The following is a 16,685-nucleotide window of genomic DNA, read 5'->3' as shown; positions in this document are numbered from 1 at the left end:
TCACAGTCTCACTGATGCCTCATGTTTTTTCTCCTTCCCACAGTAAATCAAATCCTACAATTTATTATAAATGTTTAGCTTAAAGTCAATGCTAACAAAACTCTAACTATTTTGTTCATCCATCAACATGCAAGTATATCTCTATTTAAAATAGGGGTACAAATTCACACTATTTTTTTGTCTCCATTGCAATTTCAATATATTTATAATTGGTGAAAGCAGTGAAAAATCAAACATGATTAAAGTGAGTGAAAACAAGACAGTGAAATAATGATATGTACACAGGATCTTCTTTATTGAAAGGAGTTTCATGAGATAACAGTACTGTTTCTCAGCAGCTACAGAAAAGAATACTGCATGCACTAAATCACACGCCTTAAACAAGCCAACCAGCGCACACACATGTACAAACAAACACATTTTGCACCAGTTTTCTTTTTTTTAACCACCCCACCATCTTTGTCAGAGTTATATTTCTGCATATTTAGGCTACAGTATCACGTCTTTTTTAACTTGCCAGATTTTTTTTCAGTTTGGGTACAATTACTTTCAGACAAACATAACAATAAGACTGCAAATAAATTCTACAATCATCCAAACATTTACAGAACAGTAGACCACCATTGGGCATGTCAGGATTAGTTGTATCCGTAGTGGTTTTCATTGATTAACAGCAAAAGGACATTCACATTCAACGCATGGTTTCTATAGGTTATGCAAACACACTCTACTTCAGAGATAGAATAACACTTCTCAAGTTCAACGTCCTTTTTTTACCCTTCCCCCTTGTGAAGAGGTACAAAGAGAAAAATGATAAATAAAATATTGTGATAAAGTGCTTCATGCATTTATAAGTCTCAATATAATGAAAATAGAGGGATTGCTGGTAACGCTTCAGATTACAGCCCACAATTTATTTAGCGTAATAATTTAGTTTGTACAGAGCATTGAAAAATGCTAATTGGGTAACTATACAAAACAAATCTGGGGAAGAACAGATAAAAACAAGAGGTATAGGAGTATAATAATATTTATGAACATAAGGGGAAAAAAGGTCAATACTGCAATGGCAATGTCAGAATAGTTCAAATACAGAGCATTTATTAAGATGGGGGGAAATATGTCGCTAGGAAACCAAAAATAAGGCTTTACAGCCTCTGCAGTCATAGCTATAACAAAAAATAAATTATATATATATATAAATATATGTATGTGTACAGTATATTATGAAAAATAATGATTAAGTATGGAAACCATCAGACAATTTAAAACTGTGTTGGAAAATAAACTAGAAACAGTAGTGGAGCTAAAATGCCTAAATGTTTCCTTATAATAAAAGTATTATAGTTATACTTTGATAAAGTGCCAGGCAAGGCTTAGCTCTTTTTTATAACATGGCAAAAGATACACCAAGTCTGCTGGTCCCCTGTCTGTAACAATTCATTAAAACATACTTTATGTGTAATTTATTTCTAGATCCCCTCTAAACATAAACCCTCTTACCTCGTCCCTTGTGCCTATACCCAGTGAGTGCACCATCCAAATTATGTGCACTATATCGGCAGGCTGTAATATAAAGCGTTACGGGTCTGTTCTGTTAAAAACAAGGGCCGAAAATCAAAGAGTGAGAGAGTCTGCTTAGAAGATACACCTCCTTTTTCTCTCCCAGCACATATAGCACGCAGACACACACACTCAAACACGCACACACTCTGTCATCCTGAACGGTTGACCAGGAATTTTATGAGTTTGAAGCTATATACAGTCTATGGTTTGAAGGGCATTATAAGTGTGTAAACTGTCATCAACTTATCTGCTCAGAAAACTTAGACTGCACCCAATAGAACAGGATATGCAATACATCTATATTTTCGGGTCAAAGGTCAATCACCTATTGGCTGATGATGCCCTTTAGCTGTGAGTGCGCACGTGTGTGTGTGTGTGTGTGTGTGTGTGTGTGTGTGTGTGTGTGTGTGTGTGTGTGTGTGTGTGTGTGTGTGTGTGTGTGTGTGTGTGTGTGTGTGTGTGTGTGTGTGTGTGTGTGTGTGTGTGTGTGTGAAGAGAGGGATAACATGGGGCTGTAACAGAAGATAACCTAGAGTAACCCTTACTTTATGTTTCAAAGACCGCCTCTTTAACTGACTCACTTCAGTCAGCATTTTGGTTTCAATCTGAGGAGGTTCGTAAAGAACGATAGTCCTCTGTTAGACAAATTCATATTGGAATGACATTTTCATTCCATGATAACACATTGGAAATCTGAGATCCAAACCATTTGAAGCACACATCAAAGCATACAGTATGCAAACATTTCACATTCAACAACTGCTGTAAATTAAGAATATATAGCATATCATTTACATTTAAAATAGAGCAAATTATAAATAACATATATTTTTCTTTTAAACTAGGATTAGCAGTATAAAAATAGTTGCTACACAATTCTTTTTTTCCCACTCTTCCATGCTTTTGACTGACATATTAAGACTGAATATCTCACAGACAATCCCTGACAGGCCATTTCTTGTATGATTTACAGTTTAAAAGTCTCTCTACTTTGACAGTCAGTCTTCTAAAATCAGGAAAAATACGTTTTAAAATTAAATTTTTTATTTAAAGGTGGGGTAGGTAATTTTGGAGAAACAAGCTCGAGAATTTGAAAATACACAGCCGGAAAAAATCTGACACTTCCTTAAAGAGCCCCTCCTCCAACACACAAGAACACGCACATGACCAATGAGGGCACGAGATAAGTGTGTGCACAGATGGAATGCTGACAGGCAGGTAGGCCATCCAGTTATTTTAGCCGGGCCGGCTAAAATGATTGGTCGTGCTTTTTACAGCACTACGGCTTCCACAGATGACGTTTTTTTATGGATTTTTTGTCAAAGCACTTCAGATATTCATTGCTATCGGGATGTTAAGAGCATTCCATGGAAAATAACAAAAAGTGTATCTCGAGCCGGTTTCTCAAACTTACCTACCCCACCTTTAAGTTGCTTTTCCGGTAAACCAGTGCAGTGTACCAACATTCCAAGATGCGGTGATGACTTACGTTAACCACTGAAAACGTGAACATTTTTATATTAGACAATCTCAGTACCTTATTGACCATACTCTCTTGGTGAGATAGCACTACAACCAGAGCCATCAAGCCTTACGTTGATAAGTGCTTACAAAAAGTGTGATTTATTTGCTACTTTATTGAGATACACACTTTTTTGGCTGACAGTTGTTTCTTTATTGAACTAGAGGAAAACACAGTGTAATATGGAATGTAAGTATCTGAAATATATACTCAAAGGGTAGCAAAATACAAAACTATAGAGTCTTGAAGAGTCTTGAGGAGATAAAGACTGTATATCCAGCATACATTTAATTTTCCTTTGTTTATTTGAGTACAAAAGGACTAATGTGGGAAATTGTCTACTGTCTAAATTAAGGCCTCGCCAAGTTTAAACTGTGGCAGGTGTTCATATGCTTAGTTTAGTGTGTGTTGGTCTACCTATGTCATAAAGTATTATATATTGCTCCTATAACTAGTTTTCAAAAAGTACAGTATAGTAACCAACCTGATGAAATTGTTATTTTGTATTTCTCCCAAATGTCCAAAAATGTTATTCTAAATGATAAGTGTGGTGATATTCCATATTTTCTAATTGTCAACAAATATACCAAAAGACAAAAAACAGCAATAAGTATAGAAATGAGTGATTAGTAGAAACAGGAATCTACTGTTAAGCCTGATATACAGTAGCTGCTTCCTCTTTGCAAAGGACTTCCTTTGTTTCAAAACACACCAATGAGAAACACAGCTGCATTGGATAACATATTTCCTCATTACCATGTAAAGGGCACTTTTACACCAATGAATCCCACATACACCATCCTGCTGCTGTAAAAACTCACACAACACTATATTATTCTACGGCTGCTAGTAGTCCCTAAAAATGCGCTGTTTATTTCTATTTTAGGAGTGTTTCCTAAATAATACAGTAGCTAGTAGTTTTAAGAAAAATAATTAAGCCTTTTACTACGGATGCAACAATATTTGCTGGGCCTATTTTTAAAGGATTTACGTATTCTTCAGTAGGCTTAAGACTGGAAGCCACAGACAGGCTCGGCAGGTAATAAAATACTCAGACAGAATTAACAACTGTTGCTTTTGGTCTATTTACGAGGTTTGTTGACAATATATATTTTTTATTATATCACCCTTATATATTAAACAAAAATACATTTAAGAATGCCCATTTTAACTTGAGTTACTGACTAAATTGAGACATTTCATGGTAATATGTACCCTCACTGCTCTCTTCCATTGCATGTAATTCCCAAGAAAAGCCAAAGACCAACATCAAAAAACAACATGCAGTCAAAAAGTGTAAATATTAGTAACGTGAGCTTGAGGTTCACTGTTTTCATGTTGTACATCATGGAGTTTTCAACTCCATATGCATGTTTTAGAATGGTAATAATGACAAAGTCAAACATTAGCTTACAGTTGTCCTGGTTTTATGTCCACCGTAATACCGTCACTAAGACAAACAGCACACACTAGTGGTTACCTACAGCACTGCACCTTCTCTTCTCTGTGGCCCCTTTTCATGAGGGAGCGTGTGAAGCAATATTTATTATTGTAAGCTGCCAGGTCGGGCATTTGAGACGCAGTGCCACGGATCTTACTGATACCCACATACACCCCACATCATTGTACAAGAAGGAAAAGGATGAGCAAGCAGGGGAAGGACAGGGGACAGAGGAGAGATAAAGGTCTGTTTACAGCAGGTGAGGAGAAGAGGGGAAGGAGAGGAGGGGCGGACAGTGATCAGCTGCATGCAGATTTACAGAGGAGGCCTCAGAAAAAGCATCTGCCTGGAGAGAAAGAGAGACAAACAGAGAAACAAAAAGTAAGAGCAACTGTCAGATACGTTTGAGAGAAACAGGGAACGAGAGACAGCAGCCGGTGAGTCATGCCAAAATAGCCAGAAGGAACATGTCTCAAATCATCTTATTTTGGGTGTCTTCACTGAGAGCTTGTTGTATTTGGAAACGGCATGGAACACTCCGGGTCCAAACTTAGACTTCATAGGATGTAAATCCAACACTGTGAAACACTTGCCCTGACATTTCGACATAAAGCGCTTGGAAAGCAGTCTGCAGGTTGAGTGTTATATAAAGTGTCACCACATTGAGCAGTTCTACCTAAAGTAGAAATATAATTAAGGTTTGAATAAAGTAAAGCATTATTCCTGCAAATTGAGTCTCCAAATAAAGGAACTGTTGTCCCTGGGACAGGTGAGGTTTAATAGGATTAACTGGAACCACTGAATAAAGTAGTAGGATGAAGTAAAAACCCAAAGACAGTATTAATTGTACTCCCTATTGTCATATGCGCCTTTCCAAGGGAATTTATTTTGAATAATCTTTCAACCTCAGCTGGGATTTATGAAGTAATTGCAAAAAAATAAAAAAACAAAGAGTGCTGATCCGAGACAGACTCTATTGTTTGGTATGTTTGTGCCTCTAGTACTTCACAGTGCAGTCCGGGCCAGAGTTGTTATTTTTAGCATGGGAAACCTCAAAGAACACCCGTCCCTTCACACTGGCAGATGGCAGCTTTTCTGCAAAGCACCTGAGGGGCCGAAACCCAATAACCTAAAAAACAGTGATGTTTTTATTCTCTAACACAGGCTCTGCTCCCAACCCAATACATTCCTGCTTATACTGCTTTAATATTTGATGAAAAAATGATGACGGTAGCTAAGTAAAGACCTTGTAGAACTCAAAGTATGAATCAATCTGCATTTATTCAAGTAATAATTGATGAGCAGGGTTGTTAAATGTAAAGTCCAGGGGGTCCGTTTTAACATTAAATGCAAATGCTTTAATAATCACAGCGAATGTATACCCATGCAAGAGCAGAAATATGAGATTTGTAGGTTTTTTCTGATCCATTAATGTGATAAATTAAAGAGTTGCTGTGTTTTCCGTTCTCTTACCTGCTCAGGACTATTAGCTGGTCGCGGCCTCGGAATGCAGGCCGTAGAGTTTGGCTGGATCCTGATTGTCGCAGGCGTCCGTTCTGGGCACAGAATTCACATTCAGACACATGCTATCCAACACATCAGAATCACAGGCGGCCCCGGCACCAGATTCATGAGCGTCAGCAGGAGGATGAGGAGGAGGAGGAGCAGGAGCAGCGGTGACAGCATCCAGAGGGAAGCAATGAAGCAGAGAGACATCGTGAGCGAAGCAAATCAGTGATGTTATAGTTATTACTCATAGAACACAAAGGGGAACAGTGCATGCAGGAGTGTGTCAGTGCCATACTTTATAATGATCTATGCCTATCACTGACTGTTATCATCATGCTCGATGCAAGCTATCTCCCATTTGAAGTAAATATTGCAGGACATTCATGTCATGCTGCAATAAGGCCATTAAAAGGCCTGACATTACTCTAAAATAAATCAGTTTCCAGAGAATTATACACAAGTTACATTTCAGAGGTTTCTGTTGACTCTGACAACATGGAAGCTTGCAGTAAGACAACAACAGGTAGCAATGTGTGTTAGGCAGTAATCAATGAGGGTGCAGCAGTCTTACCTGTTGTCATTTATATCTGTGGTGTTTCCTGTGGACAGAGAGAGGTGCATAAGGAGGCAGGCAGGTGCACAGTGAGAGTGTTAGTGGTGTGCAAATTAGGGAAGAAGTGGCTTTTTCTCAAATAAACATATGAGTTTAATTGAAACAGCCCAAAGCCCTTGGAGATATGGCTTTGAAAAAGCAGCTGCATTATGTGTTGGTTCTCAAACAAAAGAATCCCCATGCACACATGACTGAAGACAGTGTTGGCAGTCATTTTCAAACAACCCATAATGTGCATTTCCCTGATAATAAACCCAACAAGCTAGAAGAAAACATAACAGTAGCACATTTTCGAAATTGAGGCAGCAGAAACTGGTTAACATGAGGGACAGTTTGTGGTCACGGTCATTAAATCATTGTTAACGTCTTTGTAGTGTTTGTAACTATCCAGCAGCCCATCCACCTGAACAGTTATCAGTGGTATAAAAACATTTGCTACTAAATATAAACATGGTCATTTCACGCTGTTTTTTTAAATGAACGATGCTGTTGTTATCCTGAAGAGGTTTATTATTAGCACTGTTGCCAGAGATTGCATGTCAGGAAAATATAAACATGAGTAATGTTACACTGTTTAAGCAAACAACCAGCCAATAGACTTACTCAATTACATTACAGCTAATAATAACAATAACAAAGTACTACAAATCAAAATTGTAAAATAAAAATAAAATATGTATACTGTATATTCCTCCTATTCAAAGCTCTGTTGCATAAAACATATGCCCAAGCCCAACCCAATAACAGATGTCATATCGGTAGACCAACAACGGCACAGAATTGCACTTACATTAACAAAAGCACACCATTATGGCTCACTTTGTAGTCCCTGCATCATAGTTGCATTCTTTTAATTATTTTTCATTCATTTTATAGGCGGTTTAATGGCTAGTGCTATGCCAAATGTCCTTCTATAGCAGCTACTGGAAAAACCAATCTTTAAAAGGTCTGTGTTTTCCCTGAGCTACCCTGAGAGGGATTCATCTCTCAAAATATTCACTTGACTTTTTATGTGAAAAATATTGCCATCCAGATGAAGGTGTTTCAGCTGTTTTTCGAGTGCCACACATTAAGAAGTCTATGTGCACTGATTAATTGATATTCATGGCAGAGCGTTTACTAAATGTGTGTGCTTTAAACTTGATGAGTTGGCTGCTATCAGGGAGCCTCGCGCCTGACTGGATTATAAGGCTGCTCAATTTAATCTATTTATAAAAAAATTTTTTAAATTGGTAGTTCATAAAAATCTAATCCTTACAGGAACTGTCAGGGCTACACCTCAATAGACTCAAAATACTGAAGTCATTTGAGGTACAGCCTTGCAAAGCTACCTTCCTATAAGCTCTTTTTGAAATGCATGACACTCAGTAGAATTATATCTCAGAGTGAACATTACTGGTGAGGGACCAGAAAGAAATGTACCTCTGAATTTGACTGGCATTACAGAGCAAGAGCGCTTTCATTCAAAAATGCCATACACTGAATGACCATTTTGGGGAAAAATACTAGATAAAGTGTTCAAAAGGAAATTAAACTGAGTTAATCTAAAATGACTGATATTGTATCCTTGATTATAAAAATCTTCACAAATCTCTTGAGATGAATCATAGCTTCTAAGCAGCTGTCGGTAAAGAGTATGTTTATGCCAAGAGGAGAGAAATATCAATGTTTTCTCCGTATGTTGTTGTTGGCAGTGGTGAAAACCATCTGAACCACCATCATGGGAAGCGACAAAATAAGAGCAGCCTGTTTAAATGAGTAAAGTGTTCACTGGATAGCATCACTGATATTAGTGTTTTAATAAAAGAAAGGTACATGTCGCAGCAAAAGTGAAATGTTGGCTGTGACCCAGTTTGTGACTTTTATTGACACTCCTGGGGAATTGAGGAGGTGGGGTGTTGTTACACAACTCTACAACTGTCATGGCTAGGTCAGGGGCTGAGGTGGGCTCTCAGGCTGCAGACAGACTATCTGTCGGCTGAGTAATGAGTGTGAGGATAATCTATCTCCCCCAGAGTCGCCTGCTGATGAGAGCATACACAAATATGAGGGTGCAGAAAAGTCTCAAGAAGCAGCAGCAATGTCCTCAAAACAACAAAGAGAATTTCCTCCGTGAATGTTAAAAAACAAGGCTTTATTCCATAAATAAATGCTATCCCGAGGCCATTAACCTATCCTGAGCTTGTTACAAGAAGATGAAAGCAAAATGACAACGTAACAGCGGGGTGGATTGATAGCAGCAGGCAATCATTGTAAACTGCTTTAACAACCACCACTCTGTAAGGGTATATAAATCATCATTCAAACATAATGGCTGGTATGAAAGCATTACAGCCATTATAGAAAGCACTAAAAATAAAGAGGTCCTAATAAGAAAGTAATTCTACCCCACTGATCTTCATCATAATATTTTACATTACAATAAAAAGGCACATGTGAACAAGGCTCACCGTTTTCTGAATCGAGCATCTCTGCCGTGTTCTTGTCTGCTCGACTCTGAGGTTCAGCAGGAAGCCTATCAAACGAGACAAAGATGTTTATGTACATTTTGCCTCTGGGATATTAGTTTCAAAATCACGGGATCAATAGGGTCTTTGAGTTAAATGAGAACTTGAAAATAAAAGTGTACCCAAGTGCTCACTCGGCCACTAAATAATACATCAATGTCAAAACGGATTCACTGACTGTAAGAAAGAAAGGGCAACATTGATGCAATACTCGATAGAAGAGAAGTATACTGGATATTTAATTAGCAAACTTTGTCCCCTAGAGGATTGTAAAATGAGAAGGTGACCTACTTGCTGCATGGTAAACTCAATATACAAGTAGTGCATATGATTACAACACTTTAAATGACTTATGAAAGCTGCAAGGCCAATGTTTTCTTTAATCAGAGATGCAAGCTCTGTATTTATTCTTGTAAATAGATTTAATTATGTGATTCTGACGTTTTTTTTTTATTCTGTAAAAAACATTATGTGGCAGATTGTCACATGAGACACTCCCACATGAGAACAATTATCCCACACCTGTGAACAGAGTGGGTAGAGCAGGATCTATTTAAAAACAGCGGTGTGTAAAATGTGTTAAACTGTCTCGGCGAAGGTTGAGAGTGACTAAAAGGTTAGTTATTGGTTAATATTGGTTCTTATTTTTCAAGAATCACTGGTCTGCATTTCAACGCATTTAGATGTGCCTTCATAAAACAGATAAAACACAATGCTTTTGTCTACTAACACGCTAAATTGTAAAAAGCTGGGCTGCTTAAGCTTTGTACTAAGAACACAGATAGATCTAGATACAGTATACTTTGTATAAGAACATCATTATTTGCCTTGAGCATGATCTATTATTTCTGATTTTTGAAAATAATTCATAGTTTTCAATGGTTGGCAAAATAGTCCTGACTAAAGATCGCCCTTTAGCAGTTTGCAGAGCTTTTCTCAAGCATTCAACTGCATTGTCTTCACTATCAGCAGATAGTCATGATAACTGCACTGCCAATACAACATCTCTGTAAATAACTAGTAAGATGTCCAAATCATTATGTTCAAGGATGTTTATAATCACCTGCAGGATATTACTCCATGATGTTAAATTATAAATTCTACACATGCAGCTGGATTTGCTCACATGTTGTCCTGAGTGACGCTGTCCTGAGGTCCGTTGTCGTGTGAGTCGCTGTCCTGAGGTCCGTTGTCGTGTGAGTCGCTGTCTTGAGCTTCGTTGTCGTGTGAGTCGCTGTCTTGAGCTTCGTTGTCGTGTGAATCGCTGTCCTGAGCTTCGTTGTCATGTGAGTCGCTGTCCTGAGCTTTGTTTTCGTGTGAGTCGCTGTCCTGAGCTTCGTTGTTGTGTGAGTCGTCGACCTGGGGGTGGGGGTGTTTGGTGGGGCTGCTCTGTTTGGAGTTGGCCTCAGGTAACCTGGGCTCACTCTCTGGTGTAGCAGGAGCAGCTTCTTGTTTCATGTTGCTGTTGTGGAAGTCAGCTTTATAGAAGGCAACGGGGTGATCGCTGTAACCTCGGATGTAGAAGGGGTTGGTGGGAGAGCACGAGTGGCCGGCACGCACAGGCTTGACTAGAGATAAAACAGAATGATTTATTGATTTATCCATTCAACCATAAAAGACAAAAAACATCATATTTGTGCTGCCAGAAGGGGTATTGCTAACCTGTTGTCTCTAGGACAGAGTAATACATTTAATGTGACTTGAATACTGAGGATATATTAAAGTCCAAGTGAAATTGGCTGCCACTGAATATAGATAACCTTTTTTTAATTAGGGAAACCAAATGACTGCAATGCTCTCTTTCACAAAGGTTCCCTGCGGATAAGTTATAATAAGGGCTTAAATCAAACACAAATTACAATATACAAAACAAAAAAGTGCATATCTGCTCTATAAATCACTTCTCAAAGTTCTCCTTAGAGATAAAAAGAGAAACCATTATACTTCCAGGTCTTTAACATTTCAGAAAAGAGTAAAAGATGTCCATCCCGTTTTTTAAGTACAAGGTGATGCCTTTAAATGTCTGGTTTTGTCAGTCCAAATCTGTCCAAGTTTAATATGATAAGCAGCACATCTTCATATTTGAGAGGCTGGAAACAGCATTTTCTTCCATTTTAGCAGAAAATAGAAACAGTAATTTAACCATCAATTGATTATCAAAATAGTTGGCTTATATTTGTATTTTAATCGACCGATCTATTGTTGCAGCTTTAGATGGAGACCTTGTTTTTATGTAGCCCATCAAATTTAGCATAAAGCAGTAAAATCACCATTTTATCATTCTGTTTTCCAACACAGGAAACACACATTAGCTATCTAGCTGAAGTTTTTTTCGATCGAACTTCAAAACATCCAAGCATGAACACACTTATTGCAAGATCTTTTTTTCCCTTTATAACTTTAATATAAACCAACACATCACAGTTATTCTGAGGCGCATTAGTATAATCCCCATGGAAAATCATTGTTCTAAAGACTCTCAAATCAATAGCTAATTTTTCTCACAACAGCATACTGTAGGCATCTCATTTATTTCACAGAATTCAAACGCATTAGTCCAATTACCTTCAATAGACACAGTGATGAAGCAAGTCTTGGTGATTAAAATGGATGTTTTTCTAATCATTGCATTTCTCTCGAAAGAGCTCTTTGTGTAAATCCTTCGAAAACAAATTCAGCCCTCCATCACATCTATCTGTTTGGTATTATAATTATTGTAACAATTATTGGCAACTAATATATGTTGTTGAATTTAGTTTTAAAATGTTCTCAGGACCTTGTTCATGCATGATGAGGTGGTATATGAGAATGGAGGAAGAATATACTGTAGGTACTGGAAATTTCACGAAAGGAATTCTTGCACCATGATAAAATATTTGTATTGCAGTACATTCCAAGTGCAAATTGAATATCAGAAGCAGATGAAAAGGTGCGGACAGATGGAGAAGGGTGTTAGTATATGTAACCTTAGCAGCGGATGTGGAGAGAATTAGCATTTTACATATGAATGATTTGCATAAATCTAAACAGAATATTGAGACATTTGTCTTTATAATTAACTTTAATTTGAAATTACTGTGGAAATTAGATGCACACTGTAAAGAATACGAATAGTTAAAACCAGGGATACCGCATGAGTTTTAATGGACATTGTTTAATTGGCTGAAAGAGAAATTATCCTTCAAATTTTCCATAAAATAAAATGATATAAAATAATTTCAGTGGACTCATGCAGACACGTTTGCTTGAACATACAAATCCTTTGTTATTGAAAGCATTGAGATGCACTGGCAGAATAATTCACCTCATGCAAGATGGAGTCATTTGAAGTTGTTGTGCTGCACAGTTTAAATGACTTATTTCTTTGAGAAGTAATAAAAGCCATACTTAAGCAATTGAGAAAAACTGTAATATGCCTCTAAATAACCTTAATGTCATGAAAACGGCTATGTGTGATTTGATCGTGGACTGAATTACATAAGATTCAGATATACTGTATTTTCATTGCATATTGTACAAGTACTGAGGCAATGAAATGCACCAGTTTAGCCCTCAGCCTGTTTTTCAGGTCTCAGGCTCGAAAATGACATTCCCACAAATGACCATATCTTCCCTTCTAAAAGGGTTAAATTAATAATCTTTTCGGTGAGGGTTGGCCTCCGCCAAGGCTGCGCTTTGTCACCAATCCTGTTTGTAATATACATGGATCGGATTTCGAGGCGTAGTCGTGGGGGAGGGGGTCTGCAGTTCGGTGGACTAAGGATTGCACCACTGCTTTTTGCAGATGATGTGGTTCTAATGGCTTCATCGGTCTGCGACCTTCAGCACTCACTGGATCGGTTCGGCTGGGATGAGGATCAGCACCTCCAAATCTGAGGCCATGGTTCTCAGCAGGAAACCGATGGACTGTCCACTCCAAGTAGGGAATGAGTCCTTACCCCAAGTGAAGGAGTTCAAGTATCTCGGGGTCTTGTTCTCGAGTGAGGGAACAATGGAGCGTGAGATGGGTCGGAGAATCGGAGCAGCGGGAGCGGTACTGCAGTCGCTTTACCGCACCGTTGTGACGAAAAGGGAGCTGAGCCAGAAGGCAAAGCTCTCCGTCTACCGCGCCATTTTCGTTCCTACCCTCACTTATGGTCATGAAGGATGGGTCATGACCGAAAGAACGAGATCACGGGTACAAGCGGCCGAGATGGGTTTTCTCCGCAGGGTGGCTGGTGTCTCCCTTAGGGATAAGGTGAGAAGTTCGGTCATCCGGGAGGGACTCGGAGTTGAACCGCTCCTCCTTCACATCGAAAGGAGCCAGTTGAGGTGGTTCGGGCACCTAGTTAGGATGCCACCTGGGCGCCTCCCTAGGGAGGTGTTCCAGGCACGTCCAGCTGGGAAGAGACCAAGGGGTAGGCCTAGGACCAGGTGGAGGGATTATATCTCTTCGCTGGCCTGGGAGCGCCTTGGGATCCCCCAGTCAGAGCTGGTTGATGTGTCCAGGGAAAAGAAAGTTTGGGGCTCTCTGCTTGAACTGCTACCCCGCGACCCGACCCCGGATAAGCGGTAGAAGATGGAATGGAGTGAATTTCGGTGCAGTCATCTGTTAGCATTTTTAGCTCGTTTCTAGTTCAGAGGCTCAGCGTTAGCATTGTGGGGTTTTTTTTAAAAACATTTTTTAAATTATCAGTTAGATGAGTTTCTTCCCGTTGCAAGGATATAAAACATTCATAGTTTATTAAATGAACATGCCCTCAGACACTGTTTCCTGCAAGATGTTGCGGCAGTACCCCGGTACCGGGGTCTCTCGGGCTTAACAGGTTGTCCTAAAAAGGAACGTAATAGTGCATATTGCATATTAATACCCATAGATCAGATTTGAATAGAGAGATGCAGAGGATCACTGACTACCCACAGAGTGAAAGATCATTTTATGAAATAACATAGCTTTTACTGAAATGACACATGTAATATAGTGTGTAGATCACTGCTGATGGCTGTTAAATTATTCTGAAGTATTTTCTGAGTGTGTGAGTCAGTGAGCAGGATGATGTATTACCTATTTGTGCAGCATGGGGCCGGCGGAAGGGATTGCGGACCCTCATCACATCCTTGATGCGCTCCACCTCCTGCTGGTAGCGGTGGCGGTCCTTCATGGCTCCTTCCTTCGCCTCCTTCAGCGCGACCTCCAGAGCCTTGACTCGCTCTGCTGTAGACCGAAGACGTTTCTCCAGTTTTGGAAGCTCACAGCGAAGATCTGCATTGTCACGCACCAGCTGTCACACAAAAGAAGACATAAACCCAGGGCTTAACTATCTTCCTATTTCCCATTTCCATTCCATAGGAAAATGATCCTCCAGTTTTTCAATGTTAGAGATCCAATCTTTTGTCCCCAAGAAGAGAACATTGAAATCAATAGTTAAAGCATACAACAACGGATGTAGCAAAGTGACCTCACAAATCTCTTTACCTGGAACATTTATATTAGTTAGACCCAAATAAGTTCAGCGGAGTAAAAGTGCCTTAAGGAAAAATTGTCTAAGAATATACAGTGCTCCTTGTATCAACCGTTCATCCAATTGTTCCATTTAATCTGGCAAGCAAAAAAAGAGAATAATATGTGGGAATGAGTTTTGTTCAAAGCGAAGAACCCAGAACCAAAGGATCAACTTTTAAATCTGTATTTCTGTAACGTTGTGTTGTCAAGGTTGTCCAAAAAAGTTAACCATTTTAAAAAGAAGTTAGATATCAAGAGAAAAAACACCAAGTGTCAGCCATGACAGAGTCTGTGGGAGTAAAGCATAAAACTGACGGAATGTTTCAGCCCCACCAATATGTTTTTACACATTTGTTACAAACGTTTAGAGACACAATCCTGTGGTGCACTGTGGAAAGAATAATACTCTTTGTATCCAAGTAATCTAACAGGCAAAGGATCCTAGATTCAGGTTTGGCAGAGCTATGTTATTGTTTGGTTGAGAGTCATTTTGAAGAGAAATGGGAAATAGAGGCACGACTCCTATTTTCCAATTGATGTAATAAGAGAAATCATGAGTGTTTCCAGATGGAAATACAGTCAGTCAGTACTGTGTCTGTACAAGGGCAGGACAAATCAGACAGAGCAGAGCCGCTGTCAACTGCCTGTCTTTAGGAGTCTTATCACTCTCCTCTGGGAGCTTGTTGATTGATGACCATGACTTTCATCTCCTTTCCTACAGTAGCAGCAGGGGGTAGATGGGATGGAGTCTCCCAGCAGCCACTTTAGGATTGGTTTTCTGACACTGCTGCAGTGCAGCTCTCACCGATCTGCCAGCACGACTTTATGTGCCAGTCTGCAGAGCGTTTAGCACATCAACACTCGCTCTACTGCTGTAGTCCATTTAGGAATATTAAAGTTGGATGTATGAAGTGTATGTGTGTGTCTGTGAGTGTTTGTGTCTCATCTTTTTGAGCGAAAGGTTGACTGTGAGAGATGGTTTGCGTCAGATTCAGAGAGGATAAAAGGCGTGTTTTATGTGCACCTGCATGATGAATTATTTTGTATTTATCAATTCTGAGCGACTGAGCACCGGGCGTCCTCTCCCTGAAAGCAGCGTGGTTTAACACCTGCTTCTGCTCTGTTTTCAAGGAGACTTATATTTGAAGTTGCAATCGTAAAATGATTGATGGTGCCTGCTTTACTCTTGTCAACAATGACAAACAGTGCACACTGTTCTGTATTTTAATTTGGCTCGGCTCATATTTATTCTATCCTGGTAAGGCGTTTCAGCTCGACACTGCTGCGCCATGGCACGGTGATAATCACATTTACAGGCTGAGCGGAACGCTATTATTTGTCCTAGTTTCAAACGAAATGTTGGATGGATAAAACATTTTCAGTTTTCTCACTATCATTTATATTTTGATATGGGCTGTTACCTGTTTGTGAACTTTTGTAAGCTGGTCGAGGTTGTTTTCAAGAAAGGAAATCTTCTGTTTCTGACTGATATATCCCCCTCTCTCATCAAGCTCCAACTGTGCACTCTGTGGACAGAAAAAATAAAGAACTTTCAACCTCTGAAATACTGCAGTTCAAAAACTTTGGAGGATTCAAGATTCAAGAAGTTGTTTCCGTCTTACTTTTCTAACTCGGGTCGTGAGGTCTTGAACGAAAAGCTTGCGGAGGTTGTGCAGGGTGTAGAGCTCACGAGCCTTCAGAATAAAGTGAGAGAGGAAATAGTGCAGTTAGAGCAGTTAGGGAGTATTTAGTGGATCATTGGCCCGTGAGGGAGCCAAGTGAATCGTGACAGCAAATAATGACTTACAACCGTGTCTTCCAGCCCTTTGAGGTCCCGCTTGGACTGCTCATGTCGCTCATGGAGAAATCTATATATTGACAGAAAGATAGATAATTAAAAAAACTTCTCCCTACAGCACATTTTTGCCAGATTAAATCATGAATAAAGATCACATCTAACTCTGGCTCCAATCTGCCATCTGATGCAATACGCTGCAAAGGGCAATGCAGACTGAAACAGACCTATTTGCAGCCAGCTGTTACCT

At 39.3% G+C, this 16,685-nt stretch overlaps 1 protein-coding gene across 3 annotated transcripts in view; it reads right to left on the bottom strand.

Moving 5' to 3' along the window:
* Window positions 1–271: 271 nt before the first annotated feature.
* The window catches only part of kif5ab (kinesin family member 5A, b), a 65,558-nt gene continuing 49,144 nt past the window's right edge, over window positions 272–16,685 (bottom strand). For 2 of the 3 annotated variants that reach the window (XM_079683127.1, XM_079683126.1), the window contains exons 21-29: window positions 16,448–16,508; window positions 16,263–16,334; window positions 16,062–16,166; window positions 14,203–14,419; window positions 10,285–10,726; window positions 9,102–9,166; window positions 6,610–6,637; window positions 6,003–6,115; window positions 272–4,875 (exon numbers count right to left, since the gene is read on the bottom strand). In XM_079683127.1, the coding sequence (XP_079539253.1) occupies window positions 6,016–6,115; window positions 6,610–6,637; window positions 9,102–9,166; window positions 10,285–10,726; window positions 14,203–14,419; window positions 16,062–16,166; window positions 16,263–16,334; window positions 16,448–16,508 (1,090 nt within the window). In that variant the 3' untranslated portion in view covers window positions 272–4,875; window positions 6,003–6,015. The remainder of the gene's footprint in view (window positions 4,876–6,002; window positions 6,116–6,609; window positions 6,638–9,101; window positions 9,167–10,284; window positions 10,727–14,202; window positions 14,420–16,061; window positions 16,167–16,262; window positions 16,335–16,447; window positions 16,509–16,685) is intronic. The other variant, XM_079683128.1, reaches the window with a different exon arrangement.

Source organism: Notothenia rossii (assembly GCF_949606895.1).
Source record: "Notothenia rossii genome assembly, chromosome: 5".
NCBI classification, from domain to species: domain Eukaryota; kingdom Metazoa; phylum Chordata; class Actinopteri; order Perciformes; family Nototheniidae; genus Notothenia; species Notothenia rossii.
This window is presented reverse-complemented; position numbering and strand designations above follow the sequence as displayed.